Below are 18,631 nucleotides of genomic sequence, written 5' to 3'. Positions count from 1 at the left end.
GATGAAAAAAGCTTCATGTATCAAATGTTAAAAACCACGAAACTTCAGGGTAGTAAAATGAGATTAACCCTTATTACTAATTATGATTGATCCATTATGTAAACCTCTATTGTCCCCTTTCTTTAAAGGAAAAATATCAATATTGTAATGTATAAAGACTCAATTGACAGTACTCATGTATGATATTCAACATATGATCTTTGTTGAGGTAGTTAATAAACCACAAACTCATAAACTCTTATAAGCTACCTATCCATATAAAAGAAAACTAACTTGTACAAATTGTGTTGGAGAATAGAATTTTACATCAGGCATATAATAAAATAATATACAACTTATATATGGAAGGTTCGACCCCTAATATCATCAATGCTCATTAAGTTAAAAGCTAACACCTTGTAATAAGTAGTTAAGTTGCGTCAATATCAGTGATATTGTTGGTGTACATGTTGGGCCTATAACGTTTATTATGTTATCAGAGCAAGATATTCTCTCTACACGTTAGAAGCCTGAGTTATTGGACTCGAATGTGCTTCCTTTAAGTTGGACCTTTGAAAACATTGGCTTTGGCTCTAGCGACTGACTATTGACTAATTGGACTTTAAAAAAGATTGGCGTTAACTCAAGTATAATGATTTGATCATTTCATTATGTGGGAATAGATTTCTTGTATGACCTCGTGTGGGGCCACTTGTGAGGGGGCATGTTGGAGAATAGAATCTCACGTTGAGCATATGACAAAATAATATACAACTCAAGGAGATTCTACCTCTAATATCACTAATGCATTTTGTGATAAAAACCAAAACCTAGTAATAGGTGATTTAGGACAATTTGGTAATATTGGTAGTGGACCATGTTAGGCCTATAAGGTTTATCAATTTGATTTGATGATGACGATGTATGATCAAATGCAATCGCGTTCCTTCTCCTCTATGACAAAAGCTTAATGCTTAACCAATAATAGGCTCTTGGGTTAGAAATTAAGTGTATCTTTATAAGAGCAGAGACCTCTACACACACACGCACACACGCGCGCACACACACACATATATATATATATATATATATATATATATATATATATATATATATATATATATATATATATTACAGCTTAATGCTTAACCAATAATAGGCTCTTGGGTTAGAAATTAAGTGTATCTTTATAAGAGCAAACACCTCTACATACACACACACGCGCTCGCACACACACACACATACATACATACATACATATATATATATATATATATATTATTTATTACCTACACTCATGTAATTCTCCTATTAAAATTCATATACAAACAAACTATGTTTCTTTGTTCAATACTAAGTGTTCGAGCCAACATTCATAATTCAAAATAATCCCCACATCTGTAAGATTAGTACCCCTATCTTGAGACTTTTCTGTACCAACTAAATCCTAATAGCGGGCCTAAAGATTTTGGTTTTATGATCATACTCGAACACGTCCTACATGTGCCTGAACATAGTTCGTATTAATTTAGACAAATACACAAGACTACAATATGAAACCACTATTATAAGCACTTCTATAAGAATTTTTTCCTTTATATTTTTACGGCTCTAAAAAGGTATTGTGATGAAATTTTATCACACATAATTACATGCATATATACTCTCTCCCTCTCTCTCTTTTAAAGAAAAAGAAGAAGAAAAGGAAACATGATAAGAGTGTGTAAAGTTCAATGCATCATATTTTATCTGACAATTAATTGAACCATATAATAAAGTTCTGACTTGAGTTTATGAAATGGAAAGAATAACTGAATAAGTGATGTAAGTTACAAAATATATTCATTGCAATATAAAAATACATGGAATAAGTACACAATTTTCAAACAAAGAATAAAGAAAAAGTATGATCTCACCCAGATGTAACAAGCACATTTTTTTACACCCACTGGTTTGGTTCGTTTTTAACAAATCATAATCTATGTCATTGGGATTAACTATCACGCCAATAAGGCTTACCACTTTGCGAGAGTCGGGAGATTACAAATTTCAAAATTTTAAGAGCATTGGGGGAAGCTGTATGCATGGGAACTGCTAATTAGAATGTTTTGTTGAGGCTGATCCCCATGCCATGTGAACCTGAGCCACAACTGGCTAGGGTTCTGGTTACAAAGACATTATTATAGATGACAAACATGCTTAAAGCTCAAGGCTTGGCCCGCTTTCGATGGCATTGGATCACGTGACCAGCTGTTGTCGTCTTTACTTAAAGTGCACGTGCCTCCCTTTCCGGACACCCTATTGTACGTATCTTCAACTTTCTCTCAGCCTTGGTTCCCAAGCAGCACGCAGCTGGCCATGGCCTCTCGTCGATCTGCATCTTGCCAAACGCCAATATTACAATCTCAGAAAATCTCTCAGGGCCTCTCATCAGCTGCCTCGTTTTTCACACCTTATACGTATCGTTTTCCCATGATCCAGCTTAAGCCTTGCATTCCAAGCCTGCCTTCTTTTTTTACATTCTTTTTAAGATTCCAACGTGGAGAAGAAGTTTATTGGATAATAATTTCATGCATTTAGCTTTTACCAATGCCTCAAAGTAGAAAAAGATTTATCCTCTGTTTTACCGTGTCTTTATTCGTGCAGTTTATTCTGTTTTATGTGTTATATACCTTTATTCAATAATGCACCAATTTTTCTTTCTTTCTAAATATCCCTCTAAATATGAAAATTTCTAATAGTTAAACATAGATGAGGGTTCAAAGCGAAACTTTACCAAATCAATTGAGAATGTTCTTTATTACGTGACACATAGGAAATGTTCTTTTATTGTCCTATGTCTTCAAACACGTGTATAATTCTAAATTCAGTCTGACAATATAAACATCTGTTTCACAAAAGAATGTTGCTCATCCTTATATTTTGTATTGGTATGGCCAATTGTTTACATACATAAAATGCTGTGTGTGTTGATTTACATTGCATGCCAATGGCACAATTTTGTTGGAAAAGTCCAGCTGGGTAAAGTTGGATTGCACCAAGCAAAAGTGTTGCTCTCCTAGGCCTACCCAGAGTACCCGCCTTTACTTTAATTTATAAATGTTATCCTCATCTAACTTTTGTGGCATGAACATATGTTAGATTAGTAACCCTAACTACTCTTACTGCTTAATTTCCGCTTAGGGACTTAATAGGTTAGAGAAACCATTTATGAACTTGAGGTATACTATTATAGATAGATACATGTATCATGACTAAATTAGTTGGACATAATACCTCGTACCCATGTTACAATCATACTAAAATATTTCTCAATGTTATAACAAAAATTTCTGACACTAAGTTAGCTGAGTTCTTTCAGAAACACTTTTTTTGTTTCATATATAAACAATTTCAGCCATCATTTTCTGCTTGCAATAATATACATGAAGAATTGGTTAAATGTAACAGAAAGACTGATGAGGATATGCATAGAATAAAGTCATAGTGTTTGCTTGTGATTTAGGACATTTAACAGGAGCATCTGGCGCTCTTGGCTTATTTATCTAGTCAAATATTCACGTGTGATTTTTAGATTGTGTGACATAGAAGGCATACATTATTTGCAGACAATCATAACACGTGTATTTGCTTTCAACCACATCCAGCAATAATCATCATAGATATTCTGCTCCTTCATGCATATTATGAATATTAAGCCTACGATACCAAATTCTTTGAAGTCGTGACCATACGTTTGTTCAAAGTTTCTTGAGCATAAAGACAAATGTACAAGAGAGGGATATTGAAATCAGATCAGAGTGGGGTTCGTCGATCATTTGGTATTATGTATAGTTGTAAACTTTGACTAGATTATTCTTAGCTTTTAGTGAGCTCAGAATTCACAGAGTGTGTGATTCTCTAGGGATTTAATGCCCCTTTGCCACTTTTGAGTCCACCCCTGTTAAGTCATATCTTGAAGAGAATGACACAACTGCCTACTAGTCGGCAAATAAAGTCTAATATGTATACATGGATTTGGCTGAAGAACCACATCAAAAAAGTGTTGCAACATGGCGTCATTACCCCATCCTCTATAATCTTATAAACATTACAGGAGATGAGTAATATTCTCTTGCCAAATAAATATTACTGTATGAATTTGGGTTGCACATATAGACAAGAATCAACATAATTCACCGTTGAGTAACATAACCATAGAAAATTTGGCAAGGGAAAACTTTCCTATTAATAAGTTTGGTATTTATGTTATGTCTTTGGTTTATCCAAGGACTATTGGAAGAGAAGCAAATACAAGACTTAGGTGCATGAATTTATGTTTTTAACAACTTGAGCGGCAAGCCTATTATTTGAAATGTAAGGTCGACTGATTATTGTTATATAAAATCTTATTATTTGAAGGTGTAGTGTATACTTCATCTCCACTAGTAGTTAGTAGACCTGGCAAAAGAGATGTATTTGTCGTTTTCGTGTCATACTTATTATCTTAAAGAATTGTGCCATACCAAACCTGTCATCTTGGTGCATTCTTAATAGTGACCCTACAACAACCTGACTCGTTAATGGGTTAATCTAAAACCTATTAGTTTTGTATTATTTCGTATCGGATTAACGAGTCATGTAAGAAATTGTCAGACCTAGTTGTCAGTTTAATAACTTAATGACACATTGCCTTACAGAACAACGTTACCATTGCACGAACAAATAACCTCTATTCTCCTGTTAAATAAATGACCTCTAATTCATCATCAGATCGGTGTTTAAGATTTGGCAACCTTTCAAAAGCACAAGCCTAACCTAAGTTCTGTTTGCTTGACCTCGTATAAGATGGTAGGTTTCAGGAATCTCATTGCATATACCGAACCAAATTACTGTGCTAGCTAGTTGGAGTGGCACGTCGATCGATCATATATTAATCATATGAGATTATGTGGTATACCTTCCAAATTCCAACTATTAATAATTGATGGAATTATATTCGTCTGCCAAATTGTTTGAGAATTTGTGAGGTTGCTGTTAGGGTTTATAAGCCGGCACCGACTAGATATGTCACCACGGGCAAATTCAGGACAAATATTCTCACAAACTTTCCAAATCAATAGGTCCTACAACATCGCAGACCAAAACACATTCAAACAGCATGGACTTAGTCGCTTTTCTGTATAGAACAAGTTTGGTCGACAGTCCCATCTATTTATGCATAAAGAACAACAATTGCAATTAACAAAAGTAACGCATTACACTAGCCGACAACGACAAGAAATATAATGTAACAACCAATTGATCTTTGTGATAAACAACGATTAATATGTTCACCTAATACGGGATTTATCAAATCGATAAAGGAATTTCAGCGAGGGAAATTGTTGTAATTGATCTAATTTGGCTATGTATTTTTCAACTCAATACAATCTTATTTTTTTATAAATTTATTATTATTAAGATAGGGGAGAGAGTTCGAAATTATTACAATAGTTTAGGGGGGGAGTTTTGAATGCAAGAGGCATGTGTGGAAACTCAGCACCTAATCCACTATGATATTGGATCATGAATTATGCAATCTATTGTTTGGGAAGACTATCTCAAATAAGGTTAGTAATAGTTCCAATAATTTATATATCTAAATGTCATTCCATATTCGAATTTTCAATTCTCAGATTCGAGGTTATTTCTTTATTTTGGTAAATACATTCAATTTATAAGTAGTTAGAAATTCGATTCCAATATTATATAAATTTTCATTTCTCAGGTTGGAAGCCAATTATCCTTGTCATGCTAAATTTTTGTAAAGAGTAATTTTAGGAAGATCAACTTTTAAAATCAAATAATGTGATTGATGATTGAATTAAGGTTTAAGTATTGATTAACGTGCTTAAAATAACACATTATTTAATTTGCAAATTTGATTTAAAAATGGATCTACATGACATCTACAAATCTCCTTTCCTATGTAATCATACCTCTAGGTTCTTGAAGAAGTTGGGTAATATTATAAGTTAGGGGAATGCTAGGGAAATTAAATTAGTAGATAAATTTTGAAAACTAAAAGACATAGAAGTTTATGATTAGTTTATTAATTAAACGTTGATAAATGTGTTTATTCCTATTTGTGACATATCATTTAGTTTACAAATTTAGTTTCTAAATTTAATCTCCCATGCATTACTCTATAAGTTATTCAATTTTGGAAACTACAAGCACTTCATATTATTTCAACCCACCAAATTTCGAATGTGAGTTGAGCTTCCCTTTTCCTTTTCATAGTGGGGGATGACTTTTAAAATTGAAATGTGGATTTAAAACTGTTCTCTTGCTTTTAGGATATATCTAAAAAATAATTTGATTAGAGCAGTTCCACCGGGGAACTGATAGGTCAGCACCCAGCCAAAAAACCAGCCCAGCACTCAGGCTATCCACTCCAGCCTAGCATTTTGACCGGCACCCAACCCAAGCTAGGCAAGAGAACGGCCTAAAATCGACAAACCCACATGCCGGGCCATCTGTTGTCAGCCGAGTCATCAACCTCCCGCACGATCAACGTGTCGCAGAAAGATCTTGGTGCAGAGCTCCTCGAGGCTGAGGTTGAAGAAGGCCAATTTGCAAGCAAAGCAAAGGGCGGCGGGGATGGGGGTTTGGGGGCCTTCGATGCCCTCCTCAAGGTTGAGGTTCAGAGAGAGAGATCCCTTCCACTGTGTTCTTCCCATATCCCTTCATCTTGTTAATGGGTTTCTTTCTTCTGCACATTGGAGGGGAGCGGTGGGGGAGCTTCTGAGGCAGAGACAGGGGAGGAGAGCGGAGATGCATTTGTTAAAAATTAAATTATTATTTTATAATAAAAATTAATAATATTTTAATATAATTGACTAGGCTATTTGGTTTTAGGGGTAGAGATGCTTTGGCCTATTACTGTTTACTAGAATTTATTACTGTTCACTTGAGTGGATAAATGAGCTGGGTGCTGGCGCAAAGTCTTTAGGGATGGAATTGCTCTTATTGTATTTAAAAAAAAATATATATATATAACAAACACTATTTTTCTCTCCCAGCACATTTTTGCTTAAAATTTATTCATTATTTTCGTATGATTCATTCTATTCATTGTTATCGTATGATTTATTGTATTAGTATGATTCATTCTATTTAATTGGGAAAGCTTATTTTAGAAGACTTGTAGCTATATATTCCCTATCAGGTGTATGCATTGGTCAACTTCTGAGTTTCTAACCAAAAGTTTAACAAAGACAACTCAGTATTAATCAGGATTTAATAAGCCACTTGTCATAGTTTTTAAACCCACATCTTCCAAATTTGTCTAATGGTAGTGCGACCCACATATCTAATTTTACTTTTCACTTCTTTCAATTTTCAGTCTTTAAAAATTAATAAAAATTCGTGTGAAGTAAAAATGTATAGTGAATAACATTATCCTTGTCTAATTATATTCCCTATCAGGTGTATGCATTGGTCAACTTCTCAGTTTCTAACCATAAGTTTAACAAAGACAACTCAATATTAATCAGGATTTAATAAGCCACTTGTCATAGTTTTTAAACCCACATCCTCCAAATTTGTCTAATGGTAGTGTGACCCACATATCTAATTTTACTTTTCACTCCTTTTAATTTTCAGTCCTTAAAAATTAATAAAGATGCGTGTGAAGTAAAAATATATAGTGAATAACATTATCCTTGTCTAATTGTCTCACTTCCCAGCCGTATACGTCTTGTGCTTCGTCAAAAAGATGAGCCTCAGCCACCATAAGAGGTTGAGAAGTCCTTTTTGAATAATCTTATTTATTTTCTAATCATATCACCTTTGGCGGAAATTTTTTGAATAGTAGTGCCATGTCTTCATTCTATATTTATTTAAATTTAATGTTTTAGATTTCACATCAATTGGTCATTAGAATAACGATTTTGGGAACCCTAATAACAAAAAGTCTTACACTGGGGCTAATCCCTTTTGTTGAAGACGCTAATTAAGTTTAGGGAACTTTAACGAAAATCACCCGGTACTGTTCACTTTAACGAAAAATCACATTTTTACACTAAAAAGTCAATCCTGGTACTATTCCCTTTACCCTTTATTTTGTCCTTATCATTAAAACTCAAAGTTTTCAAGCCCTTTTCATTAGTTTTCCTTTAAGTGTTTATGGTTTTGACCCTACACACAGCTTCTACCAAAAAAAAAACCTCAAAAAAGAAGAAGATAAAGTTGGTTTCTTGGAAGCCACTCTAAGGAGGCTGTGAGCTTATTTAAACACCCTTTGGATAATATTCTGTTTCAATAAAATCCTTCAGGGGTGAAGCCATCTCTTCAAAAAAATATTTCCCATATTTTTAAACGAGTCTTTCTTTTTTCCTTGTTCATTTAATTGTTTTCTGCTATTATACAGATCCTAATTCTACATGTTATATTAGTTTTTAACGTGAGTTTTAACACACCAGTTTTCTATAAGTAGCTTCTGCTGTAGGTACCAAAAACTTGAAGAAAAAAATGGCAGATATGGCAAAGTACAAGGTGGGAAATGAATTGGGTTGTGGTTTTATGGGTGGGATTTTCCAGTGCAGTAGCTACTGGCCTAGAAAATCATCTGTTCATTCACTACCCTCAAATACTAGCACAAATGATTTGAATGCACCAACCAGTGAATATTGTTCTTCAAAGTACAATGAATCCAAGAACCAACAAACCAAATCCACAGAGGGTAGTGCTACTGTAATTTCCTTGAATTCAGGTAAACCTTCTCCGAATTTGGACTCAAAACATGCCAGGAAGCCTAGCTTGAGTCATCCAGGGCCTTCAGCTTGCCACCAAAAGGTTCAACCAAGAAGACATTCAGATGCTGCAAGAAGCTCAATTTTTTCATCCAATGGAGCAGGGCAAATTAAGATGTCACAGCACCCTGACTTGGCAAAAGAGATGAAGCTACGAAGAGCGTTCACTGCTAGCTCTGCAGAGCTCAGTAGGAAGATCAGTGATCACCAGCAAGCCAACGAAACCGAAGCTCCAGTCCGAGCCACTTTAAGTAGTTTAATTTTTACAGGACAGTCTAGGAACTTGAGGAAGCCCGGCGTTACCAGTCAGATAGCAAGCAATAGTCCCAGTGCCATTTCAACCAAGAATCTGGCTTATCATCCTAGAAACCTCGAAGACTCGAATTCCACACCTAGCCGAAAAAATGGCTTTGGAAAACTAGGAGGCAATGGTGTGATGGGCAACATTGTGAGGAGAAACAGCGATGACCCTGAGGTTTTGAAGTCAATGGGAAATGAGGCATACAAGGAGGACAGATTCGAAGAAGCCATGGGTTTGTATGATCGCGCAATTGCGTTGGATTCAAACAAGGCAGCCTACTATAGCAACAAAGCAGCAGCTTTGATTGGTTTAGGCCGTCTCATTGAGGCGGTTTTCGAGTGCAAAGAAGCAATCCAGATTGAACCCTCTTACCACAAAGCTCATCATCGGTTGGCAACAACATATCTCAGGTAACATATTTTCCTACATGACAAAAATTTTCAGGTAACATATTTAATTCTTTTAAGACATTTGCTTACACAAGAACATTAATCTGTCATTTAGATTGGGAGAAGCAGAGAAAGCATTGGATCACTACAAGCACTCGGGTCGATACGCTTACTCGAAAGACGTTGACCAATGTCAGGCTCTTCAAAAATGCCTCAGCAGATGCACTGAAGCTCAGAAATTACAAGAGTGGAATGTTCTGTTAAACGAAACCCAACTGGCAATTTCCTCAGGTGCCAATTCAGCTCCACAGGTAATTAGCTTTTTTCTTTGGTCAACCCGTAGCTATGCCAAAAGTTAATTAATCTAATCTGTTAATCAGAATAATTAATCTAATCATGGTTAGGTGTTTGCTTTACAAGCTGAGGCCTTGCTGAAGCTTCAAAGACATCAAGAAGCCTATGCCACCTACCAAAATCGACCCAGTTTTGGCACTGATATTTGCACCAAATTTTTTGGAATGGCAAATAGTACTTACCTGTTAGTGATAGGAGTTCAGGTTTACTTGGCGGCTGGCAGGTTAGTTAATTAATTAATTAATTAGTGCTAATTAATATAATATAGGATTTTAAATATGTCGTGTATTGCATCACAAGTTAGGTTGGTCCCTATAATTTATTTGCAGCCAACTTAAGTACACTTAGCATCCTGATCATTAGTAATTTAGTATTAATTTATCTTAGGTCAGGTAAGATGTTATGTCAAGATTTTAACATCTTAGAGCTACGGGGTTGGCAGGTTTGAGGACGCCATAGGTGCAGCTCAAAATGCAGAACGGCTAAATCCATGTGACAAGAATGTCGGTATGGTGGTGAAGAGGGCTAGAGCTGTTGCGTCAGCCCGAGTAAGTGGTAACCTTCTCTTCAAGGTATCAAAGTTTTCAGAAGCTTGTGTAGTATATAGCCAAGGACTACAGCACGATCCACACAATTCTATTTTACTATGCAATCGAGCAGCTTGTCGTTCTAAGCTTGGTCAATTCGAAAAAGCCATTGAAGATTGCAATGCAGCACTTGATTTGCAGCCCTCTTATAGCAAGGCCAGGCTACGCCGCGCGGATTGCAATGCCAAGGTGAATTGTTATTACTTGAAAGCCAAGCACACTTTCTGCACAAAAAATTGAGTCTGTAACAATCCTTTACTAATTAGTACACTTCTATTTGTTTTGTGCTATCTCAGTTGGAAAGGTGGGGAGCTGCAATTCAAGATTATGAGATGCTGATACGGGAAACTCCTGGAGACAAGGAAGTTGGGAAGGCTCTGTTTGAAGCCAAGATCCAGCTTAAAAAACAATACGACGAAGATGTTGAAGATGCGAAATTAGGATCAAATTTGGTTCTTGTTACCAGCAATGAGCATTTTAGACACTTTGCGACATCCCCAGGTAGCTGAATAAGTTCTAATTTCTGCCTAACTAGATTAGAAAGACGTCAACAAAACTAACACTTTATTGTCTCAACAACAGGGATGTCTGTGGTGCTGTTTTGTAACAAAACTAAACAAAAGGAAGTGTTTCAAGCCCTGCACCAAGTCTGCAAAAGATTCCCATCTGTCAATTTTCTCAAGGTTAGTTATTACTAAGATTATACGGTCAACATGAAATATTCACAAACAGAACTTCTTGTAAACTTTTAATAAAAAGTAGAACGAGGGGCATAGTTTAGTTTTGGTCAAGACCAGAAATCGCACTGATGTCAGTATGAGATTTTCTCTGGACCGAAACCAAAACATTGACCCCGCCAACCAACCCCAGTCTACTTTTGAATACAAGTTTGTAAACTTTGGTTTCCCTCCAATTTTACTTTTACTACAAGTTTGTTACCAGTTCTAATTCTACATTTTTTTTTCATGAAAGTTCAATTTCTACATATTTAATGAGATTATATTAGTATTGTTTTTTAACTTTCAGAGTAATTTTTTTAATTAGGTGGAGGTTGAAGACCACCCCTACTTGGCCAAAATGGAGGATGTGAGCACAATCCCAGCTTTCAAGATATATAAAAATGGATCAAGGGTCAAAGAAATTCCAGGCAAAAACCATAAATTATTAGAAAGCTCAGTCAAATTGTTTAGCAGCTGATCGGGATAGTTAAATTAAACAGAAGATAACCAAAAATTACAGTTTATATAAGGTGACTGGCAGAAGAAACTTCACATCTTGCAAAAGAAGAAGGCCACATGACAAAATTGATTGGGCCAATCATATCTGCTTGATAACTTTGCCTGCACTGCACATAAAGCAAAAAGGATGGGAGGAGAATCAGTGTAATCATAGATGAAATTTAGAATAAGGGAATTTGAGTGGACTTGAATTTGTATACCTTCATGATTGTTTTTTTTTTCTTTCACTTTGGTTTTGGTTCTCCCATATGTTGCACACCAACATGTGCCCTGGTAAAAGTGAATTGTGGTTGATCAGAAGTTAGAGGAAGTTTTAAATATTCATACTGTCTGTTAACTCTGTTATTTTTGTTATTTTCCTACAAGTGATAGTAGCTAGAGAAATCGAACAAGAACTTTGTTATTTTGATGATATATATATATATATATATTCATAGCAGAAAGAAAAATCGAAACTAGGACATCAGGTTCAAGGTTAAATGCACTTAATTAACCACTTGAGCACAACCTCTTTTTGTTTGATCAGAGCTTAGGGAATTTATTATTATTATTTTTTTGCACAAATGGTATTATTTACACTAATAGGATGGGGATGTGGGCTAAGCCTCACAATGGGCTAGCAAATCGTCTTTGACGAGATCGAACCTAAGACCTCTCACTTACAAGTGAAGAGGAATATCACTAACCTGTAGTACTAAGTGGCAGAACTTAGGGAATTTTTGATGACCATTTCATTTCACTTTTCACTTTTTAAGACCAAACCCAACCCTGGCTAAATGCTATTTTTTAGGTTTTATTCCCCCCCCTAAAACCCAACCCATGCTAAATGTGTGGGCTAAAAGCTAAAAACCAAACAAAAGCCAAATTCCCCCCCCAAGATTTAGCCCAGAAAATGATGTGGGCACCACTAGCGGGAACCCACCCACATGGGCATCTCTCCCAGGATTTATTGAATCGAACAATTGAGATCGAATATAATCAAAGGAAAACTAATGAAAAGAGCTTGAAAACTCTGAGTAACGATAAGGACAAAATAAAGGATAAAGTGAATGGTACCATGATTAACTTTTTAGTGTAAAAATGTGGTTTTTCATTAAAGTGAACAGTACCGAGAGCTTTTCGTTAAAGTTCCCTATAATCAAATCTAATGGTAAAAAAAAAAATCTAATGGCTCAAATTTAAATTCAACAGCTAAAATAATTAAAAAAATATATTTACCTCAAAATTCACCCAAATTTAGTGATTTTTTGATATTTATTGGAATTTAAATATTTTTAGGTTAAAATGTTCATAAAATTAAATTATGATAGTGTATATAATTTTTTTTAATTACTTTAAAAGAAAAAATTAGCCTAAATTTATTCTTTAATAATCTCAAGCTAAAAAATTTAGGCCTGAAAGGTTAGAACAAAAAGGTTGTTTCTTGGCTAAAAGTTTTAGGTTTTAGTCCAATAGTTGGAGATGGTCTAAGGACCTATTGATAACTATTTCATTCCTTTTTCTTTTTCTTTAAACAAAAAATTGAAAACTTGCATGGTCAATACTTTCAGTTTTTTGTTTTTTGTTTTTTTTTTAAAAATGAATAATGAAAACTTGTTTGGTAACAACTTTTAAATAAATCAACAGCTCCTATTAGCAATGATTGTACAACAAATTATGAATTGCCTGAATGATGTGTTGGGAGCTAAAAGTCCAATAGTTTGGCGTGAGAGATATATCGTTGATGGTGGTTGATTTTGAAGTGGCGAATCAAGGTTTCTGGGTTGGTAATTTTGAGGGATAAGGGAGGCTTATGGAAAATATCAGAATAAAAGAAATGCCAAGGCTCATGAATTAGGGTTTTACAGCACTTAGAGTTCGCTTGCTCTGCTTGGTGCGTTATGCCTTCCAAGCGGGCTAATGGCTTGAATTTATAGGCGCAGGAGTTCCTCAAAGTCCCAGCTTGAGAATCCTTGGTTTTCTTTCTTTTTCGTGTGTTGTTAAGCATTCCCTTCTTTTTTAGGAAAACTAATGAAAATGGCTTGAAAACTTTGAGTTTTAATGATAAGGACAAAATAAAGGGTAAAGTGAATAGTACCAGAATTGACTTTTTAGTGTAAAAATGTGGTTTTTCGTTAAAGTGAATAGTATTTGGTGCTTTTCGTTCAAGTTTCCTTCTTTTTTTCCATTGTTGCAGCCACATAATGCCTCTTTGGATTTGTAGTGTAGAGTGTTGGTAGCCTCGTGCGTTCTGCTCATAATCCCTCCTTTCGTGCACCAAATCTCATAGCAAAACTCAATCTTTGGCTACGCTTCTTCTCCATTTTCTCTCTTGGTTTCCTATGCGAGCTTAAATTGGTAAGTTTCTTCTTGCACGTTAAAACGAGGTGTGCGGTTCAAGGTTGGATTATTTCAACGCATGAATCTAGGGAAAGTGGGTTTTGAATATGCTTGGGTTTGAAGTCTTTTAGTTGGTTTGTAAGGAAAGGGTAAGAAATTATGTCTCACATCCTTCCAACATGAAATTAAAGTTGTGGGCTTGGACTTTGATGCTCCCAAGCAGCCCAAAACATTCACAAGCTTTAATTCTATACAGACCCAATGGACTTTCATAACTCGTCTACTCTATAACCCACACGGCAAGTCCCATTATGTGGATTGGGCCAGTTAAGCGTGTTGGGTGAAGAGTAACTTGGCGTGATTCGAATTAAAATGTTAATGTATTAATATTATAAACCTGTTTCGATATAGACATGATGAATACATGTGGTTTTGTATGAGTTTAGCGTAAATTTATTGACTGTCCATATTATGAATTTTTTTTTTTTTTTGGCATGGCATGATTGTGAATTTGCATACCCTTTGCACTTTACGCTTGAATTTGAGTTTGGTTTGCTATGAAAATATAATGACTAGGCTTCCGAATATAATTAGGCTTTTAGGTGAAAATTTTGAACCCTAACAGTGATTGTAGTTGATCAATCATATGATTGCTCTTATACAACTGAAAAAATGTGTGTTATTTGGAACATTTTATTTTGTCAAGGGTTTCACAAATGTGTGTTCTTTGAAGAATGTAAAGTCCATGACACAATTAAATACAACTTACGTTGTTGCACTACTAATTGCACCAAGTTAGGCTATGACCTCCAATTGGGCTCGCGGTCCAACTGTTTCTTTGAATTTCACTTATGGGTCTTCATTGTGATCTGGACCTGATACATAGAGATTTAGCCACAAATTTTGGCTTCGTCCCAATATAGGCAACATTTTGACTGAGTTTTATTTTTGGGGTTTATTGTACTAGTTAAAAACATGAAAAAAATGGATAATATGCATGCAGCAAGAGAGTTCAAATCTTCTGCACTCAAACTTTTCTGTAGTCTTTTTGTGACCTATCTTATTTGTTAACACATGACCATTCTTTAAAATATTAAAGATAAACTATACAAAAATGACATGTGTCATTCAATGATACAAGTTACAAAAGATTTTGGGTGTAGGAGATTTGAACTCAGAGCAAGAGTGACCAAAATGTAATCATTCAGGCTAAAATTTTTATTAAGTTTGAAATCACTTATACTAAAGATGAGGTCTAAGAGTAAATAACATCTGATAAATGGATGATACGCATTTGTGAAGATTGGCAAACAAGTAATCATGAAGACAAATTTGGGGCAAATGGAAAACATGCATATAGAAAGATTGGAAAAGTATAACAATAAGATAGGACACAAAACAAAATAAGACTAACAAAATAAGAATATTATTAAACAAACGAGAATGCCGAAACGGCTACACAACTCTAAGAGACTATATTGTGAATGACTTAATTCTCAAACTAAATTAAAATCAATATTTATAGAGAACTAAAACTAAGAAACCCTAAATCGGATGCTCTAGGCCCAAATCCTAAACTAACAAGCAAAATCCAAATACTAAAATAAACCTAAATACTAATATTTTCCAACACCCCCTGTCAAACTCATGGCAGTACACGACATGGGTTTGCCAAAGTAGATGTGGATGCAAAACTCCAAATTTCAATGCCGATGCCGATGCCAATGCCAATACCGATGCTGATGCCGATGCCAGATTTCCATTCCAAGTTCAAGCTACCATGCCCAATGCAAGAATACATGTGCCACAAAACAACCATATTTTTTTTTCCTTTCTTTTTTTTGCCCTTTTTTTTCTTCCTTCTTCCTTTCCGTGGTTCCTTTTTTTTTTTTTTTTTTTTTGCCTTCTTTTCTCCTTCGTCCCCTTTTTTTATTTGTCGGGGGATCTTCTCCTCTACAAGCAAAACTTTTTTTTTTCTTTCATTTTTCTTTTCCTTGCAAACAATCAATACCAACTAACAAATCTAAAACAAACGACGACAAAGGCAAACAAATTGATACCAACGAGAACATATTGAACCCTAAGGATCGAACTCGCTCTGATACCAAGTTGAATATCAGAGTGCGCAACGATAAAACTAACAAAAGAAAAATATTATTAAACAAATGAGAATGTCAAAAAGGCTACAAAACCCTAAGAAACTACATTGTGAATGACTTAATTTTCAAAATAAATTATAATCAATATTTATAGAGAACTAAACCTAAGAAACCCTAACTCATATGGGATAGGCCCAAATCCTAAACTAACAAGTAAAACCCAAATACTAAAATAAACCTACGTACTAATATTTTCCAACAATTACATTATAGAATGCTTATCTATTAAGATATGACTTATTTTACTAAAGAAAAGGCCTATAAGGTAATAACAATTTTTTTTTTAATACTAAGGGGAGGGGATAGGATTCAAAATTATTACACTACTTTAAGGGAGGGAGAGTTTCAAACTCGGAACGCATAGGTAAAAACCCAACGCCTCATCCATTAGAATATTAGAGCACATGCAAATACAAGGTAATAACAATGAAACAAAAAACAATATGCATTTAAGAAGAGTGATAAAAACGTAGCAATCGTGATAAACTTTAGGACATATGGATGACATACACGTAATCGTCAAAAGATAACAATCTAGACAAACTTATTAATCACATTGTAGACCCATTTATGTTTAGATAAAACTTACTTGCATGCATAGAAAAAGTGACAAAATGACATCAATTCTCTCTCCAAATGAGCAGTTAGGAATCCATTTGAAGCTTATCTTTTCGTTCATACTATGTTTGGAGTTTTGGTAGAGCGATCATACTCCACATGAGGAAGGTGCTGCTCTGAGAATCCCTCTACAGTTACTCAAGAGTCGCTGGTTGATATAATATGTCATGTTTCTTGGTCCTACAATTCTGACTAAATCTCAGTCCTTTTTCTACTTGGAACATTCCCCTTGGTTCAACACTCACCAGTATGTCCACACACACACACACATGTTTTGCACTTAATTCCCTGAAATTCTAAATTTTACAGTGCATCGATATTTGAGCTGATATATTTAACGGCTGAAATTTGACAATATTAATCTAGCCGTTTAAACTGCAGTGTATCCTGCACCAGCGTGTAGTGTAAAATTAAAAATCACAAATAGTTTCTATTTCTAATTTCTGAAGCAAAAGATATACATGACGAAAATGTAAAATTCTGGCAAAACCCTTTTGCAGCAAAAAAGAAAGAGAAAAGCTGGACATGTACTACTCTAGAACAACAAGAATGAAGCAAAAGTAATACTAAAGGAGCTTTGGATTGACCAGTTTCCCACTGAATAATTCAGTGGACAAAACAGCTCACAAAAATAAACTTAAAAACAAATCAAAGCAGGAGATTAAAAATTAAAAAAAAAAAAAACATCATCTCTTCCAACTTCGACTCCTGGAAATTGCTTCCTTCAATCCACCAACAACCCACGTCTCCTTTGCAATGTCTGATGAAATGTTGTAGAAATCAGAATCATATGCCATCACCACCAACTTCTCCATCTTTTTGTTCTGCTTGTCTTCCTCGATTAAACTCCTCAGCGTAACTTTTGCTTTTTTCTCCTCTTTCTCCATTCCATTTTCTCCTTCTTTCTCTTCATCTTCGTCGTCGTCCTCCTCCTCCTCGTCATCTTTTTCTTCTTTCTCTTCCAGCCATGTTTTTGTAGGGGCGGACCTGCACCTCATTAGCAACAGAGCATTCGGCGGCGGAACGGCCGCTGCCGGAGCTTCGGAAGTTGATCCAATTCCGACATCATCATCGAAATTTGGCGTACAGTTTCTCTTTTTCTTGTCCTCTTTACAAAACCCATTACTCTGATTTTCCTGTAAAACCATAAACCACTTCGAAAACACAGTGCTTGAGCTACTCTGGTCACCACCGTCACTAATTCCCTCACCACCCACATGGTTTTCTCGACGGTCTATGTTCTCTTCTTCCTCCTCTTCTTCGTCCTCGGAAGTAATACCGGATTCGTGAGGAAAAGAACCGAAACACCGAAAATCGAACCTCATGCTTCGCAAGCAAGTCAAGAATTGCATGACTTCTTTCTTGAACCCAAGAGCCTCAGCCCAATTGGGCCTCTTCTGTTTCCTCTGTTTTTTGTTGTGAATTCTCTCTATCTCTTCCATCACTGTTTGCCAGCTTTTGCATGAGCCAGACCTGTGCCGGACTTTGATTTGTCCGGCACAGGTGACTTTTGGGGAGGTGGGCTCGGAGTTCTCTGGGTCCGCGTGCTTAGTCTTTTTCCACAGCAGAGGACTGGCGTGGCCAAGACCACTTTTCCCAATGCTCGATTTTTTCACGAGCTGTTGGTGGTGGTGGGGATGGTGGTGGTGGCGGTTGTTGGGCTCCGAGGGCCTCGCGGGACTGCAAATTGGCTTTGGCATGAGTTTTAGATTGGTTCTTGAAGGAAAACATACCAAGAGATCAGCTGAGAGTGCTCCTTTGGCTTCCCTTCCCTTCATCTTTTGACTGTTTGTTGCTTAGATCATGTGCTCTGCTCTGCTCTCTTGCTGAAATTGTGTGTTTTTGGGTTTTTGATGTGTGTTTTGGATTGGCTTTTAAAAGAAAGGTGAGAGAGTTTGACAGCTTTCCTC

General features: G+C 35.6%; 2 protein-coding genes across 2 annotated transcripts; one reads left to right on the top strand and one right to left on the bottom strand.

Annotated features, from left to right (window-relative positions):
• Window positions 1–8,264: 8,264 nt before the first annotated feature.
• On the top strand, window positions 8,265–11,970 carry LOC103453315 (inactive TPR repeat-containing thioredoxin TTL3-like). Its single transcript, XM_008392854.4, has 7 exons — window positions 8,265–9,467; window positions 9,562–9,757; window positions 9,851–10,023; window positions 10,243–10,576; window positions 10,684–10,888; window positions 10,970–11,070; window positions 11,432–11,970. The coding sequence occupies exons 1-7, from the start codon at window positions 8,476–8,478 to the stop codon at window positions 11,582–11,584; spliced, it is 2,154 nt and encodes a 717-aa protein (XP_008391076.1). The 5' UTR covers window positions 8,265–8,475; the 3' UTR covers window positions 11,585–11,970.
• A 5,161-nt stretch (window positions 11,971–17,131) lies between these two features.
• On the bottom strand, window positions 17,132–18,631 carry LOC103453314 (uncharacterized). Its single transcript, XM_008392853.4, has one exon. It carries the CDS (start codon window positions 18,497–18,499, stop codon window positions 17,408–17,410), a length of 1,092 nt encoding a protein of 363 aa, XP_008391075.1. The 5' UTR covers window positions 18,500–18,631; the 3' UTR covers window positions 17,132–17,407.

The sequence above is a fragment of the Malus domestica genome, chromosome 08 (genome assembly GCF_042453785.1).
Source record: "Malus domestica chromosome 08, GDT2T_hap1".
Classification (NCBI taxonomy): domain Eukaryota; kingdom Viridiplantae; phylum Streptophyta; class Magnoliopsida; order Rosales; family Rosaceae; genus Malus; species Malus domestica.
This window is presented reverse-complemented; position numbering and strand designations above follow the sequence as displayed.

Bases quoted from the DNA above. Each gene is read 5' to 3' on its own strand.
- LOC103453315 (XM_008392854.4), top strand. From the start codon at position 8,476: ATGGCAGATATGGCAAAGTACAAGGTGGGAAATGAATTGGGTTGTGGT. The intron at 10,577-10,683 runs GTGAATTGTTAT...GTGCTATCTCAG, and splicing joins GCGCGGATTGCAATGCCAAG to TTGGAAAGGTGGGGAGCTGC. The intron at 11,071-11,431 runs GTTAGTTATTAC...TTTTTTAATTAG, and splicing joins CATCTGTCAATTTTCTCAAG to GTGGAGGTTGAAGACCACCC.
- LOC103453314 (XM_008392853.4), bottom strand. From the start codon at position 18,499: ATGAAGGGAAGGGAAGCCAAAGGAGCACTCTCAGCTGATCTCTTGGTA.